The 27947-nt window shown below is 43.4% G+C and overlaps 1 protein-coding gene across 1 annotated transcript; it reads right to left on the reverse strand.

Annotated features, from left to right (window-relative positions):
• Window positions 1–6699: 6699 nt before the first annotated feature.
• Window positions 6700–23402, reverse strand: CREG2 (cellular repressor of E1A stimulated genes 2; the record flags this gene model as incomplete). The annotated part of the gene is made up of 4 exons (XM_080363473.1): window positions 6700–6847; window positions 8342–8455; window positions 20372–20541; window positions 22989–23402. 4 exons carry the CDS (start codon window positions 23400–23402, stop codon window positions 6700–6702), a joined length of 846 nt encoding a protein of 281 aa, XP_080219599.1.
• Window positions 23403–27947: the final 4545 nt, after the last annotated feature.

The raw sequence follows: 27947 nt of genomic DNA on the forward strand, positions 1-27947 counted from the left end.
GCGCACGCGCGGCCACACCCCCGCGGAGGGATGCTCCTCCCCTGGGGAATGCCGGGAGGGGACGGGGCGGGGCGAGCGGCGGTTGCCGCACCACGAGGGACGCCCCGCCCTCTTTCGCCGCCGGCCCCGCCCCTGGGTCTGCCGGCGTGGGTGGGGGTCAGTGGTCCGGGGTGTTTGTGGGGGGCACAAGGTCAGGGAAGGGGAGCAAGGCGGCCCCCTGCGCGGAACCGGTCCCCAAGCGGGGAACACCTGTGCTACGAGGACACGCTGAGAGAGCTGGGGTTGTTCAGCCTGGAGAAGAGAAGGCTCCGGGGAGACCTTAATGTGGCCTTTCAGTACTTAAAAGGAACCTGTAAGAAAGATGGGGACAGACTTTTTAGCAGAGCCTGTTGCGATGGGATGAAGGTTGATGGTTTTAAACTAAAGGCTAGACATGAGGAAGAAATTTTTTACACTGAGGGTGGTGAAACACTGGCCCAGGTTGCCCAGAGAGGTGGTAGATGCCCCATCCCTGGAGACATTCCAGGCCAGGCTGGACGGGGCTCTGAGCAACCTGATCTAGTTGCAGATGTTCCCTGGTGAGACTGCATCTGGAATATTGTGTCCAGTTCTGGGCCCCTCAGTTCAAGAAGGGCACAGAACCATTTGAGAGAGTCCAGCGCAGAGCCACGAAGATGATTATGGGAGTGGAGCATCTCACATGTGAGGAAAGGCTGAGGGAGCTGGCTCTCTTTAGCTTGGAGAAGATTGAGGGGTGACCACATTAATGTTTATAAATATGTAAAGGGTGAGTGTCACGAGGATGGAGCCAGGCTCTTCTTGGCGACAACCAATTATAGGACGAGGGGCAATGGGTACAAACTGGAACACAGGAGTTTCCACTTAAATACGAGAAGAAGCTTCTTCTCAATGAGGGTGCCAGCCAGAGCACTGGAACAGGCTGCCCAGGGAGGTTGTGGAGTCTCCTTCTCTGGAGACATTGAAAACCCGCCTGGACACCTTCCTGTGTAACCTCATCTAGGTGTTCCTGCTCTGGCAGGGGAATTGGACTAGATGATCTTTTGAGGTCCCTTCCAATCCCTAACATTCTGTGATTCTGTGATGTCCCTGCTGATTGCAGGGGGTTGGACTAGATGACCTTTGAAGGTCCCTTCCAATCCAAACTATTCTGTGATTAACACAAAGCGCTTCCTGTGCGGGGAGTGTTGGCTTAGCGTTCCCGCACCAACCTCCACACAGGAACCAGCCCTTGGCCTTTACCCTGGCGCTGGGCGGCAGTTTCAAGTGCAGTCCATCAACTTGGCCAGTGACACACTGGGAATTTAAATGAGTCCCTACCGCACCCTCCAGGGTACACCTCGTCCTTACTGGGGGGTAAAGTGTGACCTGCTGGAGGTGGGAGCGGTGGAGAAGAAGCAGGGGGTCAGCAGCAGCCAGGAACAGAGGGAGGTGCAAGAGGAATGAAGCCACTCAGATTCTGAGCAAAGGGCAGCTGTGCTGCTGTACAGAGGGGAGCTCACTTCAAGGGGATGAAAAGTAGTAAAAGGGTCGGTACCATGTAAAAAAAAAAAGGGAGAAAAATGCATTGAAATAAGAGATAAAGGTACTGAATAAACATGATCTTTTAATGGATTTGTTTTCCATTAAATAGAAATATTTTATATTTCCCTCTTCTTAAATAAACACATTTAAATTCTTACCTGTTTTTTCATACGAGGCATCTGTACCTTTCTCCACCTTCTGAAATCATCTCATAAGCTGGTTTTGATTCAGAAGTCAACAGTTGTGTGCTCGTACATTGTCACCTATGTCATCAAACGATGTTGTCTAACTTGGGTAATATCCTTTTCTTCCTAATCACAATTATACGTTGTGGCTGCTGACGCACACGGGGGTCTAGTGGAGCCTGGAATAGTTTGCGCAGAAGGTGAACTGCCCTACTCTGTGCCAGCTCCAAGGCCGATATGTTCCCATTTCTGTTCCAGAGTCAGTGTTTAAATAAATAAATAAATGCACAGACACACAAGTATATAAATAAATGATCTTACTTCAAACTCGACGTATTCTTTCAAGTAGCTTTTTAGCATTCTCCCAAAATACTCCACAGTGTAAAGACTTGAGCATTGTGAGAACAAGATTAAAGTTGCAAAATCAAGAAGACAGCCAAGACTGAGCAGACAAAGGCATGTGGAAGGGGCTGTGGGGAAGGAATTTGAATACAAGGGAAGAACACAGAAAAACTAGAGTTAAAGAAGAAAAAATTAGGGAAAAGAGGGTAAGGGAACAGAAGAGCAGGAGAATGTTAGATGGGAGGTGGCACAGGGAGGCGATGGGAGAGGCAGATAAAGAATGAGCCGTGCTGAAGGATGGTGACAGACAATTCAGAAGGAGCACGAATTCAGTGTTTGGCAAAAAGCAGATCAAAAAAAGTGACAGTACCTTAGCGAGTCCAAAACTTTTGTTCAAATGAGATTTTTTTTGGTTAAAAAAGTGAAACACGCTTAGTGTAATCAGAATAGACATCAATCCGGAAATGGGATAAAAGTAAAAAGAGCTGGTACAAAGGAAAAGAACAGCTGCAGGAAATGTTCTTTTAAGAATATGGAGTCACTGGAAATAGGAAACTGATGTTGACTGTGATTTGCACAGGTTAGAAAACTGTTGTCACGGTCCTCACAGAGACTGCAGTCCAACCAGTGGCAAGACAAAGACAGTACAGCGTAAATAGGAAACACAGGCTGTTTCCTATAACCTTTATCGGATATGAAATGGGAATTTTAGTGGGAGAGCTTGAATTTTGTTGAAAGGAAATGGTGCGGGAAAGCAAGATGAGGAGGTAAATTGTCAGCCTTGGCTTAGGAAAACGTGCCAGAGGAAAGCAGACGGCAGAGAACAAGCTGTAACAAGAACTTGTAAGAGCAAGGCTAGAAAGGGAAGAAATAGCACTGAGGAAACTTCCAAAATACCATTAATGTGCACGTGAGAGGTGAGTGCTCAGTCCCCATGTGTAGAAAAGCAGAGCAAACGTTAAGAGTGACATTTAATGGCCATGGTGAAAGCGAAGCTGATGGTAATGAGAAGACAAAGGGAAGATAGAAGTTGCTTGGCTAGACTTTCCTCCCTAGAGAAAAGCACAGCTGTATCAAGGCAGATCTGAGTCTAAATTCCCAGAAGCAGTTTGAGATAAATTAGCTTGGTTCAGGAAACCCGAAGAAAAAAACAAGGTGTTGGGTTCAGATAGAAATTATAATGGATATCAGCAAAAGGTCAGTTACTCTGGCTGATGCTGTACTGCAGACTCAAGAATATTCTAACTGCACTTTGAACTAACTTTGAAATTAGTTTTATTTGCATTTCTTCTTGATAGGCATTTTATTAACAACATTCAGTATCTTTAGAAATCAAAATACATTGCAAATTGAAATACAGATACAGAAACAAGAGAGGTTGCATTCCATCCAGTGGAGTGATGAAGATTTCATCAGAAACAGAGCATTCTTTGGTTAAATAAGAACAGCAGTTCAAACTCGCTGTGCTTAAATCCTGTACATGCATTACATCGCACAAATTAGAAAAAAGTGAGAACCAAGTTTAGAACATGGCCTTCCCTTTTTCGACAAGTATACAGACATGACTAAATGCATCACTGAAATATTGCTAAACCACAGTTAAAGTTTGAAATAATACATGTTGCACAACAAGCTTTTTTGGGGAAGCTACAGAAATAACTAAAATACAGAACACATGGAAATAAATTACACATCAGCTTGAAAGGCTTAATAAATTCATAAGGACTTACCAAGATCTTTTATAAAAATGCTTATTTGATCTGATAATTAAAGCACAACAAATAAATAGGATTTTGGCTATTGATTTAGACTGATGTAAGATAACACCCTTTACAGTCTAAAGAGACTATGATTTTATTATGATATGTTAATAACACTCTTTGGGTTAAAAGCTTTAACAAACATAATGACGTGATGACAAATATCACTTGAGACATTTGTCAGTTTAAAGAAAAATTTGAACTAATATATCATTAGTAACATAAAGCCCAATTAAGCAAACTACCATCTCCTCCCCTTTTTTTTTGCTTCCATTCAAAACCTGCTGGTCATATTTTTGATGAATTTCTACAGACATTCAAGGACTTCTATGGTAGCTATTCCTTGGGAGAAGGAAGCATGAAATGAGAACAGGTGATTTAAGACAGCATTTCTTCACGAAGCCCCTTTTGTAACTTTACTGCCATAGCCGTTTCATGTTTTGACGTTCTGTCAAGAGCCTCGAGGCAGGTGCATATAGAAGAGCTTTGTGATGAATGTGTCAATTTACCATACAGAAGCTACTCCAATTAATCTGGGTGTGCAGGGAGACAGCTGATAGCAAGTAGGGTACTGTACATTCACAACCTTCTGTAGTGCACGCTGACTTCTTAAACAGTTAAAGCTCTACTAAACATCGATACAATCCCTTACTGCTTTAAGGCAAGAGTGTTCATAAGTTTATGGATAGGACATAGGACAGCGTCACTGTTACCAGGCTATCTAAGGATGGAAGTGAAATTGAGAGTATAGTAACAGCAGCATTTCTAAAATTCTTCCTTTCTTCTTCAGCTCCTTTAAACATTAATCTTGTACACTGGATTTACTTAATCTGTGTGTATGTTTAGGGGCAGGGGAGAGAATACACAGTTCGTGTTTCTTTAGGAACAGTAGTGAACTGGGATAATGAAACATATAATTAAAGTTGCACAGAAATGTTAGACTTGTGGAGATGCCCTTACAGGCTCTAGGCCTGTTGAACTCAGTTTTAAGTGTCTCATTTATCCTAATGGGCAAAGTATCAAACCTGTAGTGGACGAAATGGCAAAATGATACAAATTGAGGAGGATTTCAGCTGATGGTATCCTATAAATTTGTACAGGGTGGGCCATTTTGCTTCAGTACTACACAGCGCAAGATTCAGGGGCAAACTCAAATGGGAAAATGCTGCTCATCTGCCAAAAAAACAAAACAAAACAAAACAAAAGGAAATGGACTCAGACAGGACGCTTCCTCCTTTCGCTTAATTACCTTGGCAAAAGATTTGCACTGCTTGTGTCTCTGACTTGAGTCTCTGGCAATGAGACAAGACAAGAAAATAAAATGATTGTAAGTGTCTAAAGAAAGTTTTGTACCTGCATTTGTCTTCAATTCTTACAGAGTATCAGGAATGGTAGCGATGCCTGGAGCCTTGAACTCACCCAAGGGCTACCACAGTGCCCAGCTCTGCTTTGGGAATGACTCCCTCTCTCCACACCTGAACCAAAATAAGCTCAGCTATACTTAATTGGCTTCCAGCAGGTCAGAGCCCACGCAGCTGCCTCTGAGCTCTGCCCGGGGATTAACCTGTACAAGCTCCGGTTGCTCGCCCAGCGACCCGGGCTCCTCCTCAGCCTGGCCGTGGCATGGGCTGGTGTCCAGAGCTCGAGTGCCCTCCCAGAGGTGCTGGAAGACCTTCCCCATGGACACCCCATTCAGTGTGTCCGCTTCTTAACCTTATGGGGAGAGCCGCTGTGTAATTTGCAAACTGTGTAATGAATTGGCCAGTTAGCCATTGAACCTTTCTTACTGCAATACCCTTAGGACCTGCAGGATAGGTTACCAGGACACCTAGAGCAAGGGCTGAAGATGAAAAAAATACCTTCGAACAAGACGTGTTTGCAACAAAGTTTGCACTTTCCACACTAGGAAAATTAGTTTTTCATGGCTTGAAATATCTACCTATCTTTAGGCTTCTTTAAAAAAATAAATGCTCCACCCCTAGATGAACTAGTGATGGCTTGCAAAAATCATTTGCACAAATCAGTTAAAACAGTGGCTGGAGAAGCAATGCAAAAAAAAATGGGACTACAGACTACTAAAATACTTTTCCTGTCTCATAACAGGAACAATCTAGCTGAGGACATTTACTTAAATTTTTCTTATGAGAATGTTTATACTTGTATTGGTATAATCTTTGTGGGGCTGATTTGTTTTGGGCCCTTAATGTGTTTAACCAGTTTTGTGTCAGTAAGAGTTAAGTTATACTGAAGCCATGTTGTTTGAGCTGCTTGCAATTTTCTACTAAAAGAGATAATTTCTACTCAATTTCCAAGTGAAATATCAAATTAGATAATTAGGGGAAAACACACGTACAAAATATAATTTAGCAAATGAGGAGAGCTTAGCAAAATATTTTTCTTGAAACTAAAATATTTAAAGTTGCAGCTATGAGGTTTATCTTAGAGTACTTACAAACCAAGGGAGACCAAGCAGTAGTAATACCTCCACAATACATAGAGGGTTCTGAATAGGCAATTTGCTTTTTCTGTAAATCAGAACATTATATTTAGCACATACTGTAGTTTCCTTGTGGGTGCACAGCAATAAAAGTCAAAACAAACAGACACAAAGCATTTTAAAGCAGCATTCAAGATGATGCATTGCCTGTTTGAAATGACACGTTAGTACATTGCAGGGTAGGGCTAGTATACGCCTCTCCTTTATAATTTTAAAGTCTGTGTTGGTTTATTTTCACTCTTCTCCATGTAAGACAGAGCTATTTTGAAGCATTTTTTGGGAAAAAAAAATCACTGTAAGGTAACCATCCAGCATGAAATTTTGAAAGTGTTTGGATAGGAAACAAAGATCTCTTATCTTGAAGTCCATTCAATCATCCTTTACTTGGAACTGCTTTTAAATACTCTTCTACTGCAATGGCAGACACTTCTCCATACCAGCTTTGAAGCCAGATGTGCTCAATGTTCATTTTCATGAAGAACCACTCATAGCTACGAGGCCACTTTCTTACCACTGGATGCCTGGAAGGACAAAGAAAAGGAGGAAAAAAAAAAGTGCCAAAGCATATGCATAGTCTGTTTTTTTCTTCAGCTGGAGTGAAACCTGAGATCTGAGAACCACCACCATCCATCTTTTTTGCCCTCCTTTACAGAAAGTTTTATGATCTTCCACACCCCAGTCTGGCGAGAACTGCAACCAAGGCTGCCAGCAAACACCACCTTCTCCTGCTGCAGAGCCCCAGCCCTAAAGGCAGATGTTGTTTGGTCTCTAAGCAAGGGAAAACCAGAGGAGATTGTCTGAATGTGGGTCAGGGTTGTGCTCATATCTGTTCCAAGGAAACAGCATTCTGAACATGCTGCATTTTTGGTAGCAGTTGTTGTGGGGGAAGCGGTGCATGTTGAAGCAGCATTGGCCCAGTGCTCCTCTGCCCCATGTTTTTCGTGGCTACCTCTGGGTTGAGCTGAGGTTTCCCACCATTTTGTGAGTTGTCCCTCTGAGCACCCATGACTGTGGCACTGGGAAGTGGCTCCAGCCACTGCTGGTTTTGGATGGGTGAGCCCTGGCAGCCCTCACCGTGTCAGTGTGGCTTTTGGGCCCTGACAGTGAACCATCTGCTGCTAATGTGCTGGTGGACCCTGGCTCGCATAGGAATCTGATTTTGGCAAAGTCCGTAAAAAAGGCTTGTGTGCCAATGTAGGCCCCATCCATTCCTGGTCCCATTTTTCGGTATCCATGGGATACCTGCTGACAGGCTCCCACCTTAACCCCTTCCAGCAGGACAGAGAGAATCTCACCTCTGGGCTGGTTTGGAACCCAGATCATCCCAGTTTCCCAGCAGAATGTGACTGACCAGGCAGTCTCACCCCTGGCAGCCTATGTGGGAGATGTGTGCCCCAGCCAAGGTTTGGGCATGTAGTGCCTGTTTTGCTGAAGACCCACAGGAGGACATGGGGGCACGCCCTGGGGGTGTGTTTGTGTCAAGGTTGTGCTTACAGCTGTTCAAAGGAGACTCTTCTGCAAGTGTTATGGCTTTAATAGCAGTTGTGGTACGTCAGGAGAGGTAATAAAACCAGCAAACTCCACCCTGCAAACAAGCACAAGCCCAAAGGCAGCAGAGCTCTGCACCGTCTCTGAGCAGGGGGCTGTGGCTGAAGAGCTCCACCTGTCCTGAGGTGGGGAAGAATCATTAAAGGTAACAAATACACCCTGGATTTATGGAATCTCTCCTCGAAGCCAAATGAAATATTTTCATAATCCCCAGATTATAAACCACATGCTGTACCAGAGATGAATATTGACTAATTGCATTTCTATAGTTCATTACCTCGAGAGTTAAAAGGAGGTCACACAACTCTGCCTGTAGTTCCCAGCCACATAGGAGCCAACACACTTTGTGGCCCCAAAGTAAAGCTCAAGCTTGTTATTCCTCAGATTTTCCATAACAAACAGCCATATCCTTGTATTTGTTTCGAATCTGCAGGGTGCACTCTACTACATGCCTGTTACATACAGACCTGGAAAACATGGCTTGCTTGGCAAATTCCACTTCCTCCGGAGGCACCGTGACCATCTGTCCCGTTAGAGTCAACCTGGCACACTTTGCATCCTCCGGATCAATTACATTTTTTCTGTGCACAGAGAAAAATGTTCATGTGTAATAGCTTGGTTTCCTTGTTTTGGAGGAATATGAACTCCTGCTCGCATATAAAAAGCTGCAAGATTTTGTCAAGCCTTGCAGGTCTTTTCTATGCCCAGCTATAATGTGCAGGGGGGCTGCTGAAAGAATACTCACCTCAAAGAGATCTCTGAGAGTTGCTTAATCTTAATTTATTATCTTAATAAATGAATTAATATGTTAGATTGTAAAAAACGTGAAAATGGCAGTTTTCCCAGGTATACGTACAGACCTGAATTCAGGATTCTGAAGAGAATTAGTGAGATGATTAGTCAGCACCTGGGCCTACAAAATAAGCATGCATATGTGTATTGTCTGTAAAACACAAGGTCTTTTCCTTACGCCTATCCTAGAAACTCAGTTCTTGTTCATTTTTACCCATTTTTCAATTGCTTTGCACCAAAGAGACAAGATCTATTGAAAAAAGAAATTCTCCAACTGCCTTCATCCTTCAGACCAAGATAGGGAAGGCACTTGTTGCTTTTTGGCTCTTTCTATACAGGAACAATATATAACTCCCATTAGGAGCTGAGGAGCACTTGCTGACTCTGACATATACAATACAAGGATATAAATCATAAGTAAATTGACCAGTCACCAAAAAAAAAAGAAAGTTATATGAAATAAATACAAAGGCCTGATCCTGGCAAGTGTTGAGCAGCCCCAAGCCCCATTGCCAGCAGTCTGAGACTGCAAAGCATCTCACAGGGCTGTCTGCCTACATAAGAACATAAGACCAAAAAACTGCACTAGCAAATGAAGACTGCATTTCTTTCTGAGTTTTAATCTGAAGCAGCAAATCACAGTAAATTACATCTCATCTGTGTGTGATTTTACTTAAAGATCTTGGTTTGAGCCCTTTAGCCTTAACTGTGTGCAATGGCTTTTTTTTTAAATTTTATTATCATTCTCAATATGTGTCTACTGCATGCAGGAAACATATGGGCATCCTCCTGCAGCTAATTTAACACCTGCAGATTCCCCACAGATGGTTCTGAAAGACTGTGTAAGTCACTCGATAAAGTCTCTGCTTTTATAGACAGGGTCCCGAACAGAGGTACGAGAGGAAGTATAGGCGGTTGATTGATAGTCAGTTGCGCCCAGTAAGCACTTGGCACCGCCTGTAGTCTAAGCTCCAAAGAGCAATTTGCAGTCACATAATCTCTGGGATGTTTTTTCAGCATCCTGTTCAGGCTGGAGCAGCAGTTGTCTGAAGGGGGTGTTCAGCTTAATGACCTCTGGACAAGCTCCACTCATACTCTTTTTCCTCTGGTGTGCTTTCTGAATGGGAGGAAGGGCAGCTGCCGAAGATCAAGCTCAAACTTGCTGTTCACATCTATAAATAATGGTCTAATTTTCTATAGTACATTTTTTTTTAAATTATGAAGTAATAAATGAATGGTGTTCTGAGTACCTGAAAATCTGTGTTCCCTATCTGGTCACTGGCTTTATTTTTGTCAGTGTTTATTCAGAGTACAAACTTGTCACCGTGGACACATGGCACGCTGCAGATCCTCAACACTAACTCCTACCACATGCTGAAGATGCAGTTTCACAGCTGGCCTGAGAGCATCCTGTCCCTAAGCCGCGCAGCTCCGTGCCCCAGGGATACCTGCAGCTCCCAGCATTTCTTTTGCACAGGTTTTGGGTGTTGTGTGACCATTCAGTGTTCATCATCCGACAGGAAAACTCACCCACCAGAACAAAAATAAATACAAGGCGAATGCACTGTATGCAGCTGCAGAGAGAGCAGCTGAATGCCACAGACACAGGGGGTCACCTGGGGGCCTGCGTGTCCAGCAGCCAGGCCAGTGCAGATTCACACTCTTGCAGCAGTTTTACCCTGGATGGCAGAGTCCTCAAGTCCTTTTGAAGCGGTCTCCTGATCTATCGTTGTCTTCTGTGCTTAATACTGTATCAACACCCTCTACGTATGTTTATATATTTAACTTGATGATTCTTAAAAGTGCAGAAAGGAAGGGACTTCTCACTAGCAAAATTTCAGTTCAGAAGATTGCTTTAAACTAATAGCTGTATATCTGTGTGTAGGAAACCATTTCCTCTGCAGCCCAAGAGTATTGTAAAACAACTGAAGAGAAGGTAAAAGCAAGAGTATTTCCAAGTGCCTTTCTTGGGTATAGCTCCTAGGTAAGACATTGTTAATTACTTTCAGAGAGGAATTAGAAAGGGGTTGTCATTAAATGATGAGTGCACTTCACAGGAGTGGATAAAGGCCATAGATTTAGGCATGATAAGGAGCAGCAAGAGGTTTTGCTCTGACACCTTCTCAATTACAATTATTTGATCTTTTCGTGCAAGTACATGTTTATTCTAAAAGCGTACTTGCTGATTTTGACCTGGAGTAGCTGTGGTTAAGCAGTGAATCCTGCCTGCTCTTGCTGAGACAGTTTTGCCTGATATGAGTGTCAGATGTGACTCTTCCCCCATTTACAGGAAAAACTGCTCTCCGCATATTTGGGTGACAAAACCCCCCCCACACTATACATACATATCTGGAATGGTTTTATTTCTGGTGTGTGGTGGGTTTTTTGGTTGTTTCTTGGGTTTTGTTGTTGTTGTTGTTTGGTTGGTTGGTTTGGTTTTTGGTGTTTTGTTTTTTTTTTTTTCTGGGGGAGGGTGTTATTTTTTATTTTGTTTGGAATTTTGTTTTGTTTGTGTTGGTTTTGCTTTGTTTCTCCCAGCTCCTTCTTCTGTTTGCAGTTTTCTCTATGTTCTCTCATGAATTTGGGTGTTACACTAATTGACACACGCAACAGTATCATTCCCGGTAAAATTTACTCAGCCTGAACTTCGCACATTTCAATAATATTCTGGAGGGTCAGTTTGCTTCTCTGGGAAATGAGGAAAACAAATAATTTTTTAAGATTATGTTAGATGAAGAGTTGGAGGAGTTGAACAGGATAATGATACATTTGAGTTCAGTTTGCTGTGCTATTTGTTGGATTTGTTTTTAGCGCTGCCTCTTATCATAGGTTTTCTGTTTCAGAACAGGAACCTTGTATTCTAATCTTACATTAGCATTAGAGTTTTTTCTTTATCAAAGGACCCTTTCATATTTTGAAATAAATCTGTTTCTGAAGAATTTTGGCATAGTATTTCCTTAATAATGTGTGATTGGTTTTATACTTTTTAAACCATCAAAAATACTAAACTTACGTCTACCACTTCTAACTCTATTGTGAACAGGTCTTGAATTTTCAGTGGTGTTACTAGTGCAACTAATGTAAATGCAGGCTTTGCTTCCTAGAAGTTTTGGCAGGGATATACCTCATATTTTTACTAAATATAATAAAGGGATACCAGGCTAAGTAGGTATGTTTACTAAAATATTCCTCCCTCACATCTGTAGAGGTCTAGTAATGCATTCACTAGTTATTTCTTGCCTTCTATATAAATAAACACACATTCAGCTCTTAGTCCTTGGGTTCCTTTTATCTTTTTTGGCACAGGAACAAGTAGGTGCGGAGGAGCAGCTTTATCCAACATTTGTGCGCTGCTGACTGGGGGCGAGAAGAGGGGGCAGAGCCATGGGGAGAGACAGCATGTGGTGATAACTGGGTTTAGGAAACCCCAGGTGGCTTCTCAGGCCCTGTCTTTAGCAGAATCAGGTCCTACATCTACCCCAAGAGGATTTCATGAAGACTATGATGAAATATGAAAGGAAGGGAAGAGAAAGCACGGAACTGTGGAAGGAGGCCAAACAATAGGGAGCACATTTATTGCTTGCGCTTATGTAAAATACGTATAACTTGTTGCAGAACCCGAGGGAAGCCAGATTAAAATGGAAGAAGATTCAGTTCAGGCATTTTATAATAACGCAGTGCATTAAGAGAGGTTATCTTAATTATTCATCTGATTTGTGAAGAGCAAAGAATTGATTGTCTCTGCTTACGGTGAGCAAACCAGGCCTACAGAGTTTGGCCCAGCCCAGGCAGCTGTCTCTCCCAAACCTGTGAGATGAGAGCATGAGCTGCACTCACTCACAAAGGTGCCAGCTTCACTGAGCTTAAAGAGAAGCCTGTGTCCAAGTGAAATATGTTTCCCAGCAGTGATGCGATGCCTCGAGGTGACACGTCCCACTTATAATATTTTACTGCGAACCACTTCCGCACGTTCTGGGTCACGGTTCAAGAGTGGTTCAGGGTAAAGAGTGCCACCTACTCATTACATTGTTTACTACACTTAGCCGTCTCTTGGGTTTTAATTAGAAGGTTCCTGTACAACAAGTAGCCAAGTCCAGATCTGATGAACCTGTAGCTCAGGCTGATGTGGTTATATTTGCACATGAGGTGATGATGTTTGGACTTCTGGGATTTCCTTTCACATCTGAGATCTCTGCTTTGACTGACAATGCTCTGTCTCCTGGTTTCTGATCAAAACTATCACCAGGGTATTACCATAATTCTCAGCCTCTGAAGTCCATTAGTGAGGTGAAACAGGTCTGGCACAGATCAGCAGTAAAGGCAAAACAGGAGTTTGGGGGGCACTCGGGAGGGAGAGCCAGGTGTCCTGAAAAGGAATCAGCAAGAGGAAGGTGGGAGGATTCAGCAATGCTCCATGGACTGGGGGAGGAAGCAAGGGTCTATGGAGGAGAATCTCTCTTTTTCTTCTTCCCCAGCCTCTTTTTCCCACAGAGGAGCTGCCATTCTTCTCCTCCACTCCCCTGAGGAGACAGGACCTTCCATCCTCCCTCTCAGGATCCATAAAACCTCTTCATCTCCCCTGAAGGCAGTTCTCCCCACCCTGTGAGAAAGCACTTCTTTTACCCCTCTATTTTTTGAGCAGAATGGAAGAGAAAAGAAGTTGAGACACAGCCTTCTCCTGTTGCAGAAAAGGAGAGCCAGAGAGCCAAGAAGAAAGCCCCAGAGAACAGTTTTCCTGCATTTTTTCCTACTTCAGAGCATGCAGCTTGTGTGGCATAAGGGTGATGTGGCAATGACCGTCTCCACACATTCCAGCCTCTCCTACAGCAGCAGCCTTACAAAGCCGTGAATTGGGGCTGGCTGCTGGAACAAGCTCATCCCTGCCACCTCCCACAGACGCAAGGCGGGCACCCTGTCACCCTGCGCAGGGCTCCTGTTCGCCCAACCCCAGCCTGGGCACAAGGCGAAGACTCAGAGTTATTTTCTAGTATATATACAATACATCATAGGATTTTTTTGTCCCCTAAAATTTACAGAAAGGAAAGGTGGAAATGCTATGTCCTCAGAGAATTACTGGAAAGTGCTTATAATTTTGATTCATAAATATGATTAAATTTGAAAAGCAAGTTATCCTCTTCATACATTTCATCTGCTCACCACTAACTACCATGGTCACTGAAGCAGAAAGAATGTATTGGTGCTGCTAATCTCTGTGGCATGAACGTCAAACAAAATCTCTGCTGAAAGCAATTTCATAATCTGAAAAGCTGTTGCTGGCCTTCAGCTGGATACAGCTGGGCAGTTTTGCCCTGCCCTGCTCTGATTTTGACAAGAATTTCTTTATCAGCCGTGTCTGAGAGCCAGCAAAGATAGTTAAAAGACATCTTTGCTTTTGCATTTGGAAGAGCACTCTTCTGTGCTGAATCTGAGATCAGGCTTGGCAGCTGAAGAGTATTGGTAAAATGGCTCTTCTGCATTTAAGTGAGCCTGTATTTATAGCATACCTGGTTTTGTGTTTTAAATAATTTCTCTCTTCCTAGAAGATAATCCTCCTTAGAATGTTTTAATCAGAATTTGTTAAGTGAAGTCAGTCTGTTTGTCTGTCTTCACGGACAATAACAATTCATTTGTTTAGCTGAACTCTGTGTTTCATACAGGAAACTTTTATATAGTTTAACCATAGACAACTCACAGGGAAAGAAAAAAGAATCAGCATCAACTATATCTGTAAACAGAGTCAGAGAAACACATACTACGTCACTAGACGGGGATTTTGGGAAGTTGGTTATTTAAGAATACAGGAAAAAAAATAGTAATTTAGAACTATATTGTGTGCATTGGGTCATGATGATAGTAGGTTTCATATTTTACTTTCTAATTTGGTATCTTCGTAATTTTTTAAATACAGATTTTTCAGGAACAACTACTGCCATAATTATTTGCATATGACTAAAATGGGTCAATATAAACACCAGAACTAGAAATGTGTCTGTGCCACAGAACCAGGAGGTGGATCTCAAAAACTGAGGGATGTCTGGATTCAGCTCTTGTCTTCTGCATGGGTCATTTCTCTTTGTGTGAAGGTGCAGTGCCAAATTTCTTTGTTTTAGTCATCCTTCTATTAACAGACAGCAACTCTACAAACCCAGAGGTTGTGTCTGCCATCCATGCCAGGCTTATTTTCTCTCAGGATTGCCCAGGAATGAAGTTAGCAGTAAATGCATGCTGCCAATGAGCAGGGACCCTAACTCACCGCATTACTCTCCTCTTCCCATGGCCTTGTGGTATCCAGAAGCACTGGAGATGCTCACCGCTTCCCATCAGCCTTTTTGATGCAGAGTTTAGGAAACCTATAAAGCCAGCTTATAAGACTGAACACATCTGCCTGGTAGTGCCAATCTGCTACCTCAAGCAGTAGATGATGCAGAGTGGGTAAAATGGCTCTGACAGAGACATCAAGATGCAGGTCATCAACTAAGAGAAGAACCTGGGTCCCTCAAAATCACTCACAGTCTGCAGTGTGGATTTTGAAACACCATCCTCCAAACTAATAGCAAAAAAACAAACAAAAAACAAATGCATGGTTTGACCCCAAAGCTCATTGCTTTTCTTTTTCCCTTGTGTGAAAACCAGTTTGTGGCAGCTCCTTCTCTAAGAAGGCTGCAGTTTGCCCCTACAAATGTGCTGAACCTCATGTCAAGGAGGCGACACATGTTTAAAATTAATTGCCTGTTTTCCAGACTGCAGCTATAATGAGGCGGGTCCAGGAGCTTACTTGGAAAGAGGGATCCTCTGAGCAGCCTGTGTGTTGGGAAATGTATTTAGAACAATAGCTGCTCTATTCTTTAATGTCGGGCTCGGTCTTGCTTCCTCTGAAAGCTGTAAGAATGGGACTGAGTCTTTTCAGCTTGTCTGTGGCACAGACATGCCAGTTTAGTCTATTTATAGGTCCGGACTGTTTAATTTTTCTTGCCTCTACTATCCATTTATCTGCCTTAAGCTCGGATGCAGTTGCTAACGATTGCTTTCTGCAGCCCGGCCATCAGAGCCTCCTCAGAGACACACGGCCCATCTCCCTCTGGGAAATGTCAACCTCTAGGTCAGGGATGAGGAATCCAGACCGGAGCTGCAACATTACAATGTCTTTCAATTGCTGCCTTTTCAGATGCATCACAGCTCTCTTTCTTTCATTAGTAAATGTTATTTCTCTTATTAGTTTATGCATGTCAAATTTTCTCTCCAGCTGATTAAATATTAAGGCTGGAGCACCAAAAAGGCCACTGTGTATTCCTCACATCCCTGAAAGTGAAAATATTTATTGTCATGGTTTGAAACTTGAGTCTGTTCTGAAACAAAGCAAATGAAATCGCAGTTAAATAAACTTAATATCAAACTGATGTACACACACACAAGTCACTTGATACTCATTAGATACAAGAAGACTATTGAAATGTCAGCTGTATTTTCTTTCTAAAGGCCAGATTTTTTTTTTTGCATGCAATAGGTCAGAAGCATTTTTCAGGAAAGTGCCAGATACTCCCAGGAGCATTGACTACAGACATCGACCAGCTTTCACATTTAATTCTTACAACTCCGAGTAGGTTAATAATGAAATTCTAATAAAATTCCACATGAAAAAAAGCTGCAAATACATCGCTGGAGTACAAGGACATGAACTTTCTCACGTATAGCATTACTCATTTAGCTATTTTGTACAATTATTTTGAAGCCAAAACAATTAGTAATACCCTTGACCAAATAAATTTATGGTATTAAAACCATCTATAAATGAAACTTGCCTTTGCAACGTAAACCTCACAGATGCCACTTTAATACTAGCAGGACCTGAGGTCCCTCAGAGTAAGAGATCTTGCCTCTCATATAAAGTGAGTAGAGAAAAGAAAGAAACCTGCTATATAAAAGCTGAGCTGTCACATCAAGCTCTGCACTGAGAATGCTATGTGCTGTCTGCATAGAATCATGGAACTGTTTAGGTTGGAAAACACCTTCAAGACCATCAAGTCAAACCATTAACCTAACACTGTCAAGTCCACCTCTGAACCATGTCTCTAAGAACCTCATCTAAACACCTTTTAAACACTTCCAGGGATGGTGACTCAGCCTGTTCCAATGCCTGACAACCCTTTCTGGGAAGAAATTTTTCCAAATATCCAATGTAAACCGCCCCTGGTGCAACTTGAGGCCATTTCCTCTCATCCTGTCACTTGTTACTTGGGAAAAGAGACCAACCCTCTCCATGCTACAACCTCCTTTCAGGTGGTTGCAGAGAGAGATAAGGTCTCCCCTCAGCCTCCTTTTCTCCAGGCTACACAGCCCCAGTTCCCTCAGCTGCTCCTCATCAGACTTGTGCTCCAGACCCCTCATCGGCTTCGTTGCCCTTCTCTGCACTCTCTCCAGCACCTCAGTGTCTTTCTTGTAGTGAGGGGCCCAAAACTGAACACAGGATTCAAGGTGGGGTCTCAGCAGCACCAAGTACAGGGGGATGATCATGCTCAAGTCCTGCTGGCCACACTATTTCTGGTACAAGCCAGGGTGCTGTTGGCTCTCTCATCCAAAAGGATGCTGGGAATGCCAGCAGCAGAGGTAGCCAGCTGCCTGTGTCACCAGCAGCACATCCAGTGCTGCAGGCAGTGCTAGGGACAGGCAACCCCAAGCGCTGGTAGTGGGACCCAGACACACTCATTATTTTCTTCACTTTCACACTGCCCGCAGAAGCTCTAAGGTAACGGTAGGATGATAGGATGATGTATAGGGTCACATTGTAAACTTTTACTAGTTTAAAATGTAAAACTCGCTTACAGGTCACTAGTTTAAAAAGTAAATTCACTTCTGACCCTGATTACAGAGGGATGGGAAAGAAGAAAGTTAGTTCCAGTGCCCACATGCTTCCTGGCTGTGAGACAGCAGCAGAGCTTGCTCACATTTTCCTAGCTATCATCAAAAACACAAACTGCAGCTCCACAAATGCCTCAGCTTTTCATTCTCTGTCTTGCTTGTTCTTTGCACTAATGCCAGCCAATATCTGTTCCAGATGAGAACTTCAGAAAGAATGTAAAACAAATTGAATGTAAGGACAACATACATAATGCAAGGAGCACTCATTAGCCTCTGAATCTTTGTACTCAATTCAGTAGTAAGCTGAGTATTTAGAGTATGGTTACGTGGTAAAATGGGGATGTCCCATCTTCCTCCTCTTTCTCCCTTCCCCTCTCCTTTGCCCTCCTCTGGCTTCTGTGGAGCTGATTCAAGTTACTAACCCAGTGGGAATCTAATAAAAGGGAATCTAATAAAAGGGAAGAGGTTTCTGCTGGGTTACTGAACTAAAATAGGCCCGCCATATGGTCAGCTGAAGGGAGGGGGTGGGATTGCCCAGCCAGAAGCAGCAGCCACCATGGGAAGAAAGGAAGAAGGGCCAGCAGAAAACCTTATTCTCATTGTCAGGTTAATTTTCTTCAGATGGGTGTTTCAACTCAGCGTCAGGCCAATCCCAGAGCTGATGGGGATCGTGGGAGACTGTTGGTAGGGAGGGAGAGATGTGGCCAATGGTAATTAGTTTGGCCTAAGCTGGTTTGGAAGTCCAGGTTTAGCTCCCTGGCAGTGCCCAGAGAGCTGAACCTGGCCCGAAAACGTGGTCTCGGGCTGTGGAAGGAACTAGAAAGTCGAGTGGCAGAATCTAGGTTGCCCTGGCTGCATGACAAACAGCAGCACATTCTGCCACATGGAGCAAAAGGGTAGTGGTTTGGTTTGGAAATTAATAGTTACTGAATAGAAAGACAGTGGATAAATATTCTCCAAGAGTTGAGATGCATATGAATTTCTTATTTCTATAAATCATGCAGCATTTCTCTTTTGTTGGTGAATTGGCACTTCCCAAACATGTAAATTGGATGGTGATGTTGCTAAAACATAAAAGGCAAAGTCTTTCAAGAGTGGTTGTTTAAAGTCAGGGATGAAAGGCCACACTTAAGTGCCTAAATGGGTGTGTAATTTTCAGAAGTGCTCAACACCAGGAGCTCTGAGTCTTGAGCCTCTGAAAATAGGGCATTGGGTAGGTGCTAGGACTGAGCATACATTTTTAAGCACTTGGTCCAGATATTCAGCTCGATATTTAATTGAATGAAAAAGCTTAGAGAGCAGGAATAAGCTTCATTAGTCTGTTACAAAAAGAACTGGTATATTTATTCATTAAATTATTAATTCAAAATATTTAATGAAAACATTTTAAGAAACAAGCAGAACCATTTTGGGTTTAACTTCACCACTCTGTTGACCATCTCAAGAGCTCAAAGCTGAATCACCTTAACAAATGTTGCAATAGAAGGCTCCTATTAGATGTTTGACTTTGCAAGAGGGTGCCATGTATGAGCATGTCAGTCTGAAATTACTTGTCCTGCTTAGGACTAAGAACCATCTCGTTTTGCCACTATATAACTATATAACTCTTAAGAAAACTGTGTGTTCTGGAGGCAAATGCAGACAAGTGTAACAGTAATGTGCTTTACATTTGACATTCACTGTTTCTTCCAGTGTTGTTCTCAGCTAGCGGGCTTGAGAGGCGGGATGATACCCAAAGCAATTCCCAGATGGGTAAATCTGTGATCCAGTTCTTAAGATGAACCTCTTCTCCCCCAACAAGGACCTTAAGTTGGGGTAAAAACTTTCAATCCCATTTCTTTCTGAAGCAGCCTGTAATTTCCAGTTCTCCTCTCTCCCTCCTTGGAATACCAGCTAAGATCTGCTTTGGTAACAGAGTCCTGTCTGACACAGTTTCGCTGTCATGTACCTCCTCACGTAAAGAGGCCTATGGAAACACGTCTTCACACAAGGCTGACCCAGCCAAGTTTGCCACGTGTTTGACTGTAAACAAACATATGGCAGAGATATGTCTTTTTCAAGGAAACAAGCATGGAGGGGAAAACTGAATCATCTTTGAGTTTACAAATATACATTTTGCACATGAAAAGCTTCAGTGATCTGGAGTTACACACTGTGCATATGATTAGAAGAAAGAAGTCAACTCACTGCTATCTCTGGAGTGATAAACCTGGGGTCAGCTGTAGATCAGTAAATCTCAGACCTGGCCTCCTTTATGTGGGGGAACATCTGCCAGCTGTTCATGATACACAAGGCACCGAAAATGTGCAATGATATTTCAATTGTACTCTCTGAAGAGGTGGAAACCAGACTGAGTGGCATGGTCCTGAGTGTATAATTTGTGAACTGAGAGCCTGAGATCTCCTTACAGACCCTGGAGAGGTAGAGCCCTGCCAAGGCAATCAGCAGGACCTCCAAAGCTCTTCAGCAGAGCAAGGGTGTCTGCTTTACTGTGACTTGGATAGCCCTCCAAACCCTAGGGACTTCACACCATGGCCTATAAGGGGATCTCGAACACCTAGGTTTTACGTAGACACCTCCAAGAAGAGATTAAAATGTAGATATGTTAATATGAGAGCTGAAAGCCACTGCAGCTGTCAATGCTAAAATGTAGGCCAATGAAACTTCTGCATTTCTTTACTGCGCTCTACTGGGGCAGCTTCCTATAAAACAAACCTAAGGAGGAGCTTGTAGCTGATGGTGAGATCAAAAATAAATACAGGACATTGGAGGTGGAGGCCCATCATTTTGTTCTGAGGACTCTGTTCCCTCTTTACATAAGGTGGTAGTAGCAGATAAAACTCTGTTACCTGCAGAAATTTCCATCTGCCTCTGGCAGGGTCAGAGAAGCCACAGGATTCTTCAGGAGATCTGCCACAGTGTTGTCCTTCGGTGTCACATAAAAGAAAGGGATTCCAGTGCTGTTATTGATGGGACCGTCGCTGAGAAGTAAACAGTTCCCATAGGGCATACCTTGGATCTGCAAAATCCAAATAAGCAGCTGGTTACTTCTTTGCACATAGAGGGTTTGCAATGCCAGGGATTCCCTCAGGGGCTCCAGCTGACAGGACAGGATCCCTGAAGTGCTCAGTCTCCCACTTTCTGTTGTCATTATGAGACAGAAGACCTTCTTCTAAATTAGATCTATCATGCTTCTATGAAAACAGATTTCTCCTCTATTTCTTCTTTCCAGACCTGTCCATGACATTAGAGAGAACATTTGTGTTCCACCAAATTAAATATGTTTAGGCACATTAAAATCAATGCCATCAGCCTCAAGAAATGTTTACTCCAAAACAGCGCTGAGATCCTTTTTCAAACCCTAAAGGACACAGAGCCTAATTTAGCCTGGATTCAGCCTGCTTTTTTGCTAATTTTGCCTCCCCTTTTAGCCTTGTTTTGCAACGTGATTGCATCAGTTTGAGAGAGAGGGGAAGGCATTTTATCTAGAGCTGTGTTTAAAGTCAAGCTCAACATCAGCTCAGCTGCCTGGGCAGGAAATCTGAGCTCTGGGGGAAGGTCTTGACCACCAAGCCAACCAGAGCAAACCTTCCTCCCATGTAGGAGGAGGGGCACCAAGGAGCCAAGTTTTCAAAAAGTTTTCTCCCATACTCTGACCTGCACATATATGATGGATATAACACATGCAAAACTGTCCTTGCTTAGCAGTGACACACATTAATATTCTCTGTTACGATTTATACTCATTATGCATTTCATCCCATTATAAATTGCAATGACAGCTCCTTAATGAATTACTGTTTTTTCATGTCTTCAGATATTTCTTTCCTCATGGTCAATTAGATGTTAAATAGTAAAATTATCAGTCAACACATTAACTCAATGTAACTGGTAAATCCTTTACAGCAAAATCAAATTAAGTATGAATAGTTAATAAGAAAACCCTGGATGATGTTATTACCTGCACTGCATGCTTTCTGATTTTTAATGTTTATATGCCTTTAAAATTTTAATGCTTATAGTGCTTGGTCCTTCTTGTTAGCATTCCTTTCAAGGAACACTTTAATGAAGCTACGTAACTTAGAAACTAAAAATACTTGTTTATTATTATGTTACAATGTAGAAAAAACTAGTAGCTGTCAGTAATATTGCAGGACATGTTTCCACTGTTTAAAATGCTCAGAGTGTCATGCATAGTTAACATTACAGTGGGTTCTCAAAAAGAATTGGGATCACAGGCATCATAATTCAGCATTCAGAGCAGCAACATCCCTTTATCCATTATAAATTTTCTTATGAATCAGATTTTTCTGTGTTACCTCTGCATTATAACTAGAGGCAGCTAACTGCAGACTATATTAGAGCTGTAATTCCACCAAGGGTTTCTCGTGAGAGCGTAAACCAGAAGAGCTAAGATCATATGTTTCAATAGGATTTCCGACAATCTGATGTAGAATTACAGGCCTCTTGTGTGTATGTTTGTATTTACTTAATGGTACATTTTTTTAACCTGTGGCTTATTATTTCACTATAACATAAACTGTCACTAACTCAGCCAAGATTTCTGGAGATTAACGTGCTTCTAACTTTGTTTTTTAAATTGTACATTAAATCAATCTGTGAATACTTTCAAGTGAAAGTTAAAGCTGTCTTTTTAAAATTATTGTTATTTTTTGTCCGAGTGGTATTGGATGCCATGTCTCGTTCCAACCTTTAATTTTAAAAAGGAAAATATCTTAAAGCTGGAAAAAAACATGACCCCGGTTCTCCAGTGCTCTTGCTTAATGCTCCTGACAGAGAAATCGCCTTTTAAGCCAGCGTAGCTGCACCACTGTGGGACACACAGATTTCCAGTAGCTCAGCAGGCTCCCCTCTTCTTCCACCTCCTCTTTCTCCTCTTCTTCCTCCTCTTCCTCCCTCTCTCCTGCTGGCAGGGTGACAGCCAGAGCCCAGGGCAGAAAAAAGAGCTACAAGCGTCGTTTTGGAGGAAGGTTTGTCAGAGAGGGTCACCCCCTGGGGACAGGGACAGGCAGCGTGCCCAGGAGCCGGCTGGAGGGTGCAAACACCCACCCCTGGCTGTAGGGAACGACAAAGCCTGTCTCCAAAACCAACGTTGTAGCTCTGGTTGTAGCTTAAAGACTGTAATTTTTTCTGTGCCTCGCTGCTGCTGTGGTGTTTGCTTCTGGGTTGGTCTGTGTTTTGTTTTTTCTTTTGTTTTTAATTTTTTAGCGTGCCCCCGTGACCGTACTCAAAACACGGTTTCTTTTGCTAGAAGGAGTTTATACTATTTTCTCCGCGCGTTTGATGCCTGATGACATCGGCGCAGGTGCCGGGGGAACGGAACAAAACGCCGCTCCCGACGCCAGCGCCGGGTGGCCACGGGGGAGCCTGGTGCTCGTTAGCAGGTCACGCGTGACCGCGGCAGCCCGCGGGCGTGGGCACCGGGTGCGGGGGGGTGCACCGTACCTTTCCGTGCGCGGCCCGCGTAGCCACGAAGCCCCAGGTGTTGTAGTGGGCGAGGAAGCGGGCGGTCCCAGCGCGGCCCGGCGCCCCGCCGCCCTCCCGTCGGTAGGAGAACATCCTGGATGGGGCGGCCCCCTGGCCCGAGCGCCGCGCCGCCGGCCCGGAGCCCAGGGCCGCATCCTCCCGGTAAGCCGACGCCGGGTAGCTCTGCTTCCAGAGGCCGCCCGCCTCCTCCAGCAACGCGGGGATCGCATCCTCGGTGGAAGAGCCGTGCAGCTCATCCGCCGCCTCCTCCTCCCCCTCGGGCAGCGGCCAGGACACCGAGCTGACCACCACGTACCCCCCCGCGCCGCCCCACAGCAGCGTGGGCAGCCACCACCACCGCCACCACGCCGGCAGCCACCGCCTCGGCGACATCTTCTGCCGCAGCTCCCGCGCCGCGCCCGCAGCCCCCCCCGGCGGCCGCCGCCCGCCCCGGCCGCTTCGCCCTCCCCGCCGCCCCCACTCCCGGTACCCCTCCTCCGGTCCCCCTTCTCCACGGAGCCCCCGTGGGGATCCCCCCTGTGGTAGTCCCAAATAATCGCAGCACCCCGCCGTTCGGGCGGGCGTCACGCGTTCATGTTCTGTCTCCTCGCTACCCTTCCCGCGGCTAGGGTAACTGTGTCGTGGGCTCTGCCCACACCTGCCGGTGACACCCGTGGGACAGCCACCCGCGGCGTGGGCTCGCAGAGGGCTCAGCGGAGGCGGAACTTGGCCCCTCTGGGTTCGCTGGCCACGCGGGGCAGAGCCCGGGATTTGGGGCTCGCTGCGGGCTCACCCTGCGTTTGCATGGCCTTTGCTGGGGACTTGGGAAGCTGTCGGACCCTCTCATTCAGGTGTGTGGCTGGACAAGTGTTTAATTACATTATTATTTATACGTACTTCATGTGCAAAACCAGGCACATGAAAACATCAAGGCAGAGACAGTGTGATCAATTTAGACATGAGGAAAAAAATTTTTAGGATGAGTGTGGTGAAACACTGGCCCAGGTTGCCCAGAGAAGTGAGAGATGCCCCATCCCTGGAGACATTCCAGGCCAGGCTGGACAGGGCTCTGAGCAACCTGATCTAGTTGCAGGTGTCCCTGTTCATTGCAGGGGCTTGGACTGGATGACCTTTGAAGGTCCCTTCAAACCCAAACTATTCTATGATCTCTCCACTTACAGAAAAGAGAGAATACACAAGGGAGTGCACCCACCTGAATGCTCCTATTGCAGGCAAAACTTCATTTGGACACTGGGATCAATGAACAGCAAGACCCCAAGTCCTAAAAGTCAGACATCATTTGTTGCAGTGCTTGTGGGATTTGTTTTGACATGTAAGTACGTGGAACTGCTATTAAATTGTATATCTCCCAGACAAGGTTTTAATTAGGCAAAGGTTTGAATGTATACTTGAGTTTATATCAATGGCCCTTATTTAGTAAAGGCACTTTTGCATCCTGCTCTTTTTCCGCTCTTGGCAGAAGGCTCCTTTAGTATGGCAATGCAAACTTATAATTCTTTAAAATACATACTTCTAAACTTTCATTGCATTCCTGCAAATTATTTAAGGAGTACAGGTTCAAGAGGGGACAGGAAGGAATGAATCTCACAGGAGCTTTTGCCTTTCACACGGTTCTCAGATGCATCTAATAGACCTTACCTTTACATAGCTGTGAAGATCACAAGGTTGGTCTGCTGTTACAACTTCTGGTTAATTACTCCATGAAAATATGCTGCATATCTAATCTAGAATATAAACTTTAATAAATAGAAGTGGACTAGAAAATATTGAGTATTTTTAGCTGATATTTTTTCCTACACACCCTGTTTTGCTTTTTAGATTCACCATAAAAACCTGAAGGATAGTAAAAATGGCTATAATGGGCCTTAAGGCCCAAATGATTTTTTCAGACCACGAAGTTATTGCCCCAGAGTATGTAATTTGGCCACCAAACTCTTAATCTTATCAGCAAAATCAAATGCATGACTACCTTTTCCTTCAGCATATGGCCCTATCTACATCTGCTGTAATACCACCGTTTTGAGTATTGAATCCCACTTCAGTGCTTCAGCTGAGGCAGAGGAATGTACATGCAAGTGGAAAACGTAGACTTCCAAAACCAAAATAACTGAAAGCTTGCTAAGCTCCTGACAATTGCTTTCCTCTAGTTCAGGAAATGTCACTTCTTAAAATAACAACGCCGTTGTCCTTGAAATAACGACCAGGCCCAGTCAACTCCCTGCAGACATGCTCTTAAAAATATTTAGAATCCTACTTTCTTTGGTGTTTAAGGGCTTTTCCTCATGCAATCTGATGCATGGAAGATACAAATTAAATACTCTATATTTACTATTTCTTACCAATTTATTCCAGGATTTGTCTTTATAAGAGTCTTTGCTTGTATTTTGCTTATGGAATAAGTACAAACAACGTTGTTTCTAACATAAACAAATCCATGACCTTACGTACAATCTATTTAATTTCAGTTAATAGGATTGTATGTGAAATGTTGCCTCTTGTATCCTGCAGAAATGGGAAACAAAGCAGGAATTTCTCAAGACATAGGAATTAGTGCTAACTTCTATATGCAATAAATATGATTTTAAAATTATGCATGGTAGACACAAAGCAACATTGATGCAGAGTCATTCATCTTTTCTATAGCTTCCAGTTAAATTTACCATGATGACTTCAGTTAGGCCTTCATAGGCCTTCAGCTTTACTGACTACAAAAAAATACAAGAAAGAGATAAAACCAAACCACAAATATTTCACCTTTTTTCCTGAAGATTTATTAAAATAAAGTCAAATGGCTAAATAGTGTGCCAACTTAAAGTAACTCCATTGCTAGCACAGTTTTGCATTTAGTATTTCCAGAAAACGTTCTTAAATTCAAGAGAATGAAACCAGTATTTCTTAAAGTTGCATCAAAAAGTAAGAATGGTCTGGCATAAAGAATTTTAAAGTCAGGCTGGTTTTCTCCAAAGATTTGCTGTTCATCGGAGGCAAAGAAGTGTCCATATTTTTAAGTACAAAGTGCTTCCCTTCCTCCTTGAAGATCCAAATTAGTAAAAGTTTTAGTAATTCTCTCTTCCTGACCTGGAAATGAGGGGAAAATTAGAAAAGAAACATGGAAATATTTTGACTGTAGGAACTATGAATCATTTGTTTCTCCCTTCATTGAATAAAAAAGTCTTCTCTGTTCTTTCCTGCTGAATCTGAGGTATTTTACAGATAACCAAGCTTATTTTACATCACTTAACCCAGCAAGAGGAGATTTTGTTTCCCTGTAGGGTGGCAAAGGTCTGAGAGGAGGCCACATCCACTTTTTAGTAAATCATTCACATTTTATATGTCTGCTATAAACCCCTATATTCTTTTTCAAAATGAATAGTCTCAGCCTGTTTCTCCCCCTGATGGGGACTGATTTTTCATGCTGAAATCTTGGCTTTCTTAAAATCAGCAGAAGTTTTGCCACTGAATTTAAGCAGGGTCAAGATTTTACTCTCATTTTTTGATCATTTTAGCTAATGTTTTCACTTGATCTCTGTATCTTGGATACAGACCACTGAGATGAACACTTATTGTTCCTTTAAGTGAAGTAGCTAACTATGTCCTTATTTTTTTTCTCTCTTTTTAATAAATCAAAGTGTTTGATTTGCTCTCTGCTGACAGAGCTACAAACAGCATAACCTCAGTCTTTCTATGCCCTGGTTTGCAGTATATTGTATGTCACGAAGGTGTGGAATTGGATTAAAAGCTACAGCACGGTGCTCTGCAGATAAACCCACTGCAGGTGTGCGGTTTAATAGGATTTTAATTTAGTAGCAAGTGAACGAAGAGCAGAAGCCTAGAATGGGATTTTCTAGATGAAAAAATGCTTTTCATGCTGAGAGAAAGCAACTGCAAGCTCTGTGATAAGGAATAAAGATTGGGCCAATGCTCTCTGAGCTGCACTTTTATAGATTAGTGCTCGCTCAGAGCATCTTTGTTACTGCCACTGGTTTCAACAATTCTTAGTTCATATTATGTGTGTTTGGCTGTGTAGCATGTCATCTGTCACACTCCCTATTAAGCCACTGTGTTCAAATCTTGTACTGTCTCACTCCCTGCCCTTTATATTTTTTCATATAAAAATAATGTTTTCCTCAGGAGGTGTCGCCGACTTGGAATGTATTCCCTTTTCGGGATTATTAACAATTATTCTCATGCTTCAAATTGCATTAAAAAAACAAACAAAGAACCACCACAGAAATGTTCTGCACTGTTCAAAATAAATGGAAAAACATGGTCTCTCTGCTGAGGAGTGTAATTTATATTCAGCATGAAGTAGGAATGAAGGACCAAAAACAGATGGGGAAGGAAGAAGAAGAATGAAGGTGTCAACTGAAAGATCATGAAGGGATCTGCTAAGCCACAGACACATATTGATGCTGCTGCTATCAGGCCAAGGTTGGAAGATTCTTTTCTGATTTCTGTTACCAGTCCTCCCTCTCATTTTTCCAGGGTTTCATAGCAAAACTGAGTTTTTAGCACTAATTTCAATGAGATGAGGGTGGAGGTGCGATGAACAGATTTTTTTTCCCAAGCATAACAGGCTGTAGAGAAGGCAGAGAAATGCCTCGTGGGACAAGATGAAAAAGATACGGAGGTTGGTGTTGTTGGCAGAGGACGGAGGGGAGGATGGGAGCTGATGAAAGACACTGGGTCGCAGGGAGCCGCAGAGGCTGCGTGAGGTAAAGGAGCTAAAGGAAAAATTATGAAATATCCCTGTGATGCACGGAGTGATGAAATGTCAGGCAGCAGAAATGTGGTCCAGGAAACAGCAGCGTATCTGGTGGATGCCACTGAGGCTGCTGAGGGTTTAGATACTCCACACAACAGGTAGTGGCCAAAGGGGGATGAGTCAGGAGCAGGGGCAGAAGGTTGCTTGGGAGC

This window comes from Nesoenas mayeri (assembly GCF_963082525.1).
Source record: "Nesoenas mayeri genome assembly, chromosome: 1".
In the NCBI taxonomy this organism is placed as follows: domain Eukaryota; kingdom Metazoa; phylum Chordata; class Aves; order Columbiformes; family Columbidae; genus Nesoenas; species Nesoenas mayeri.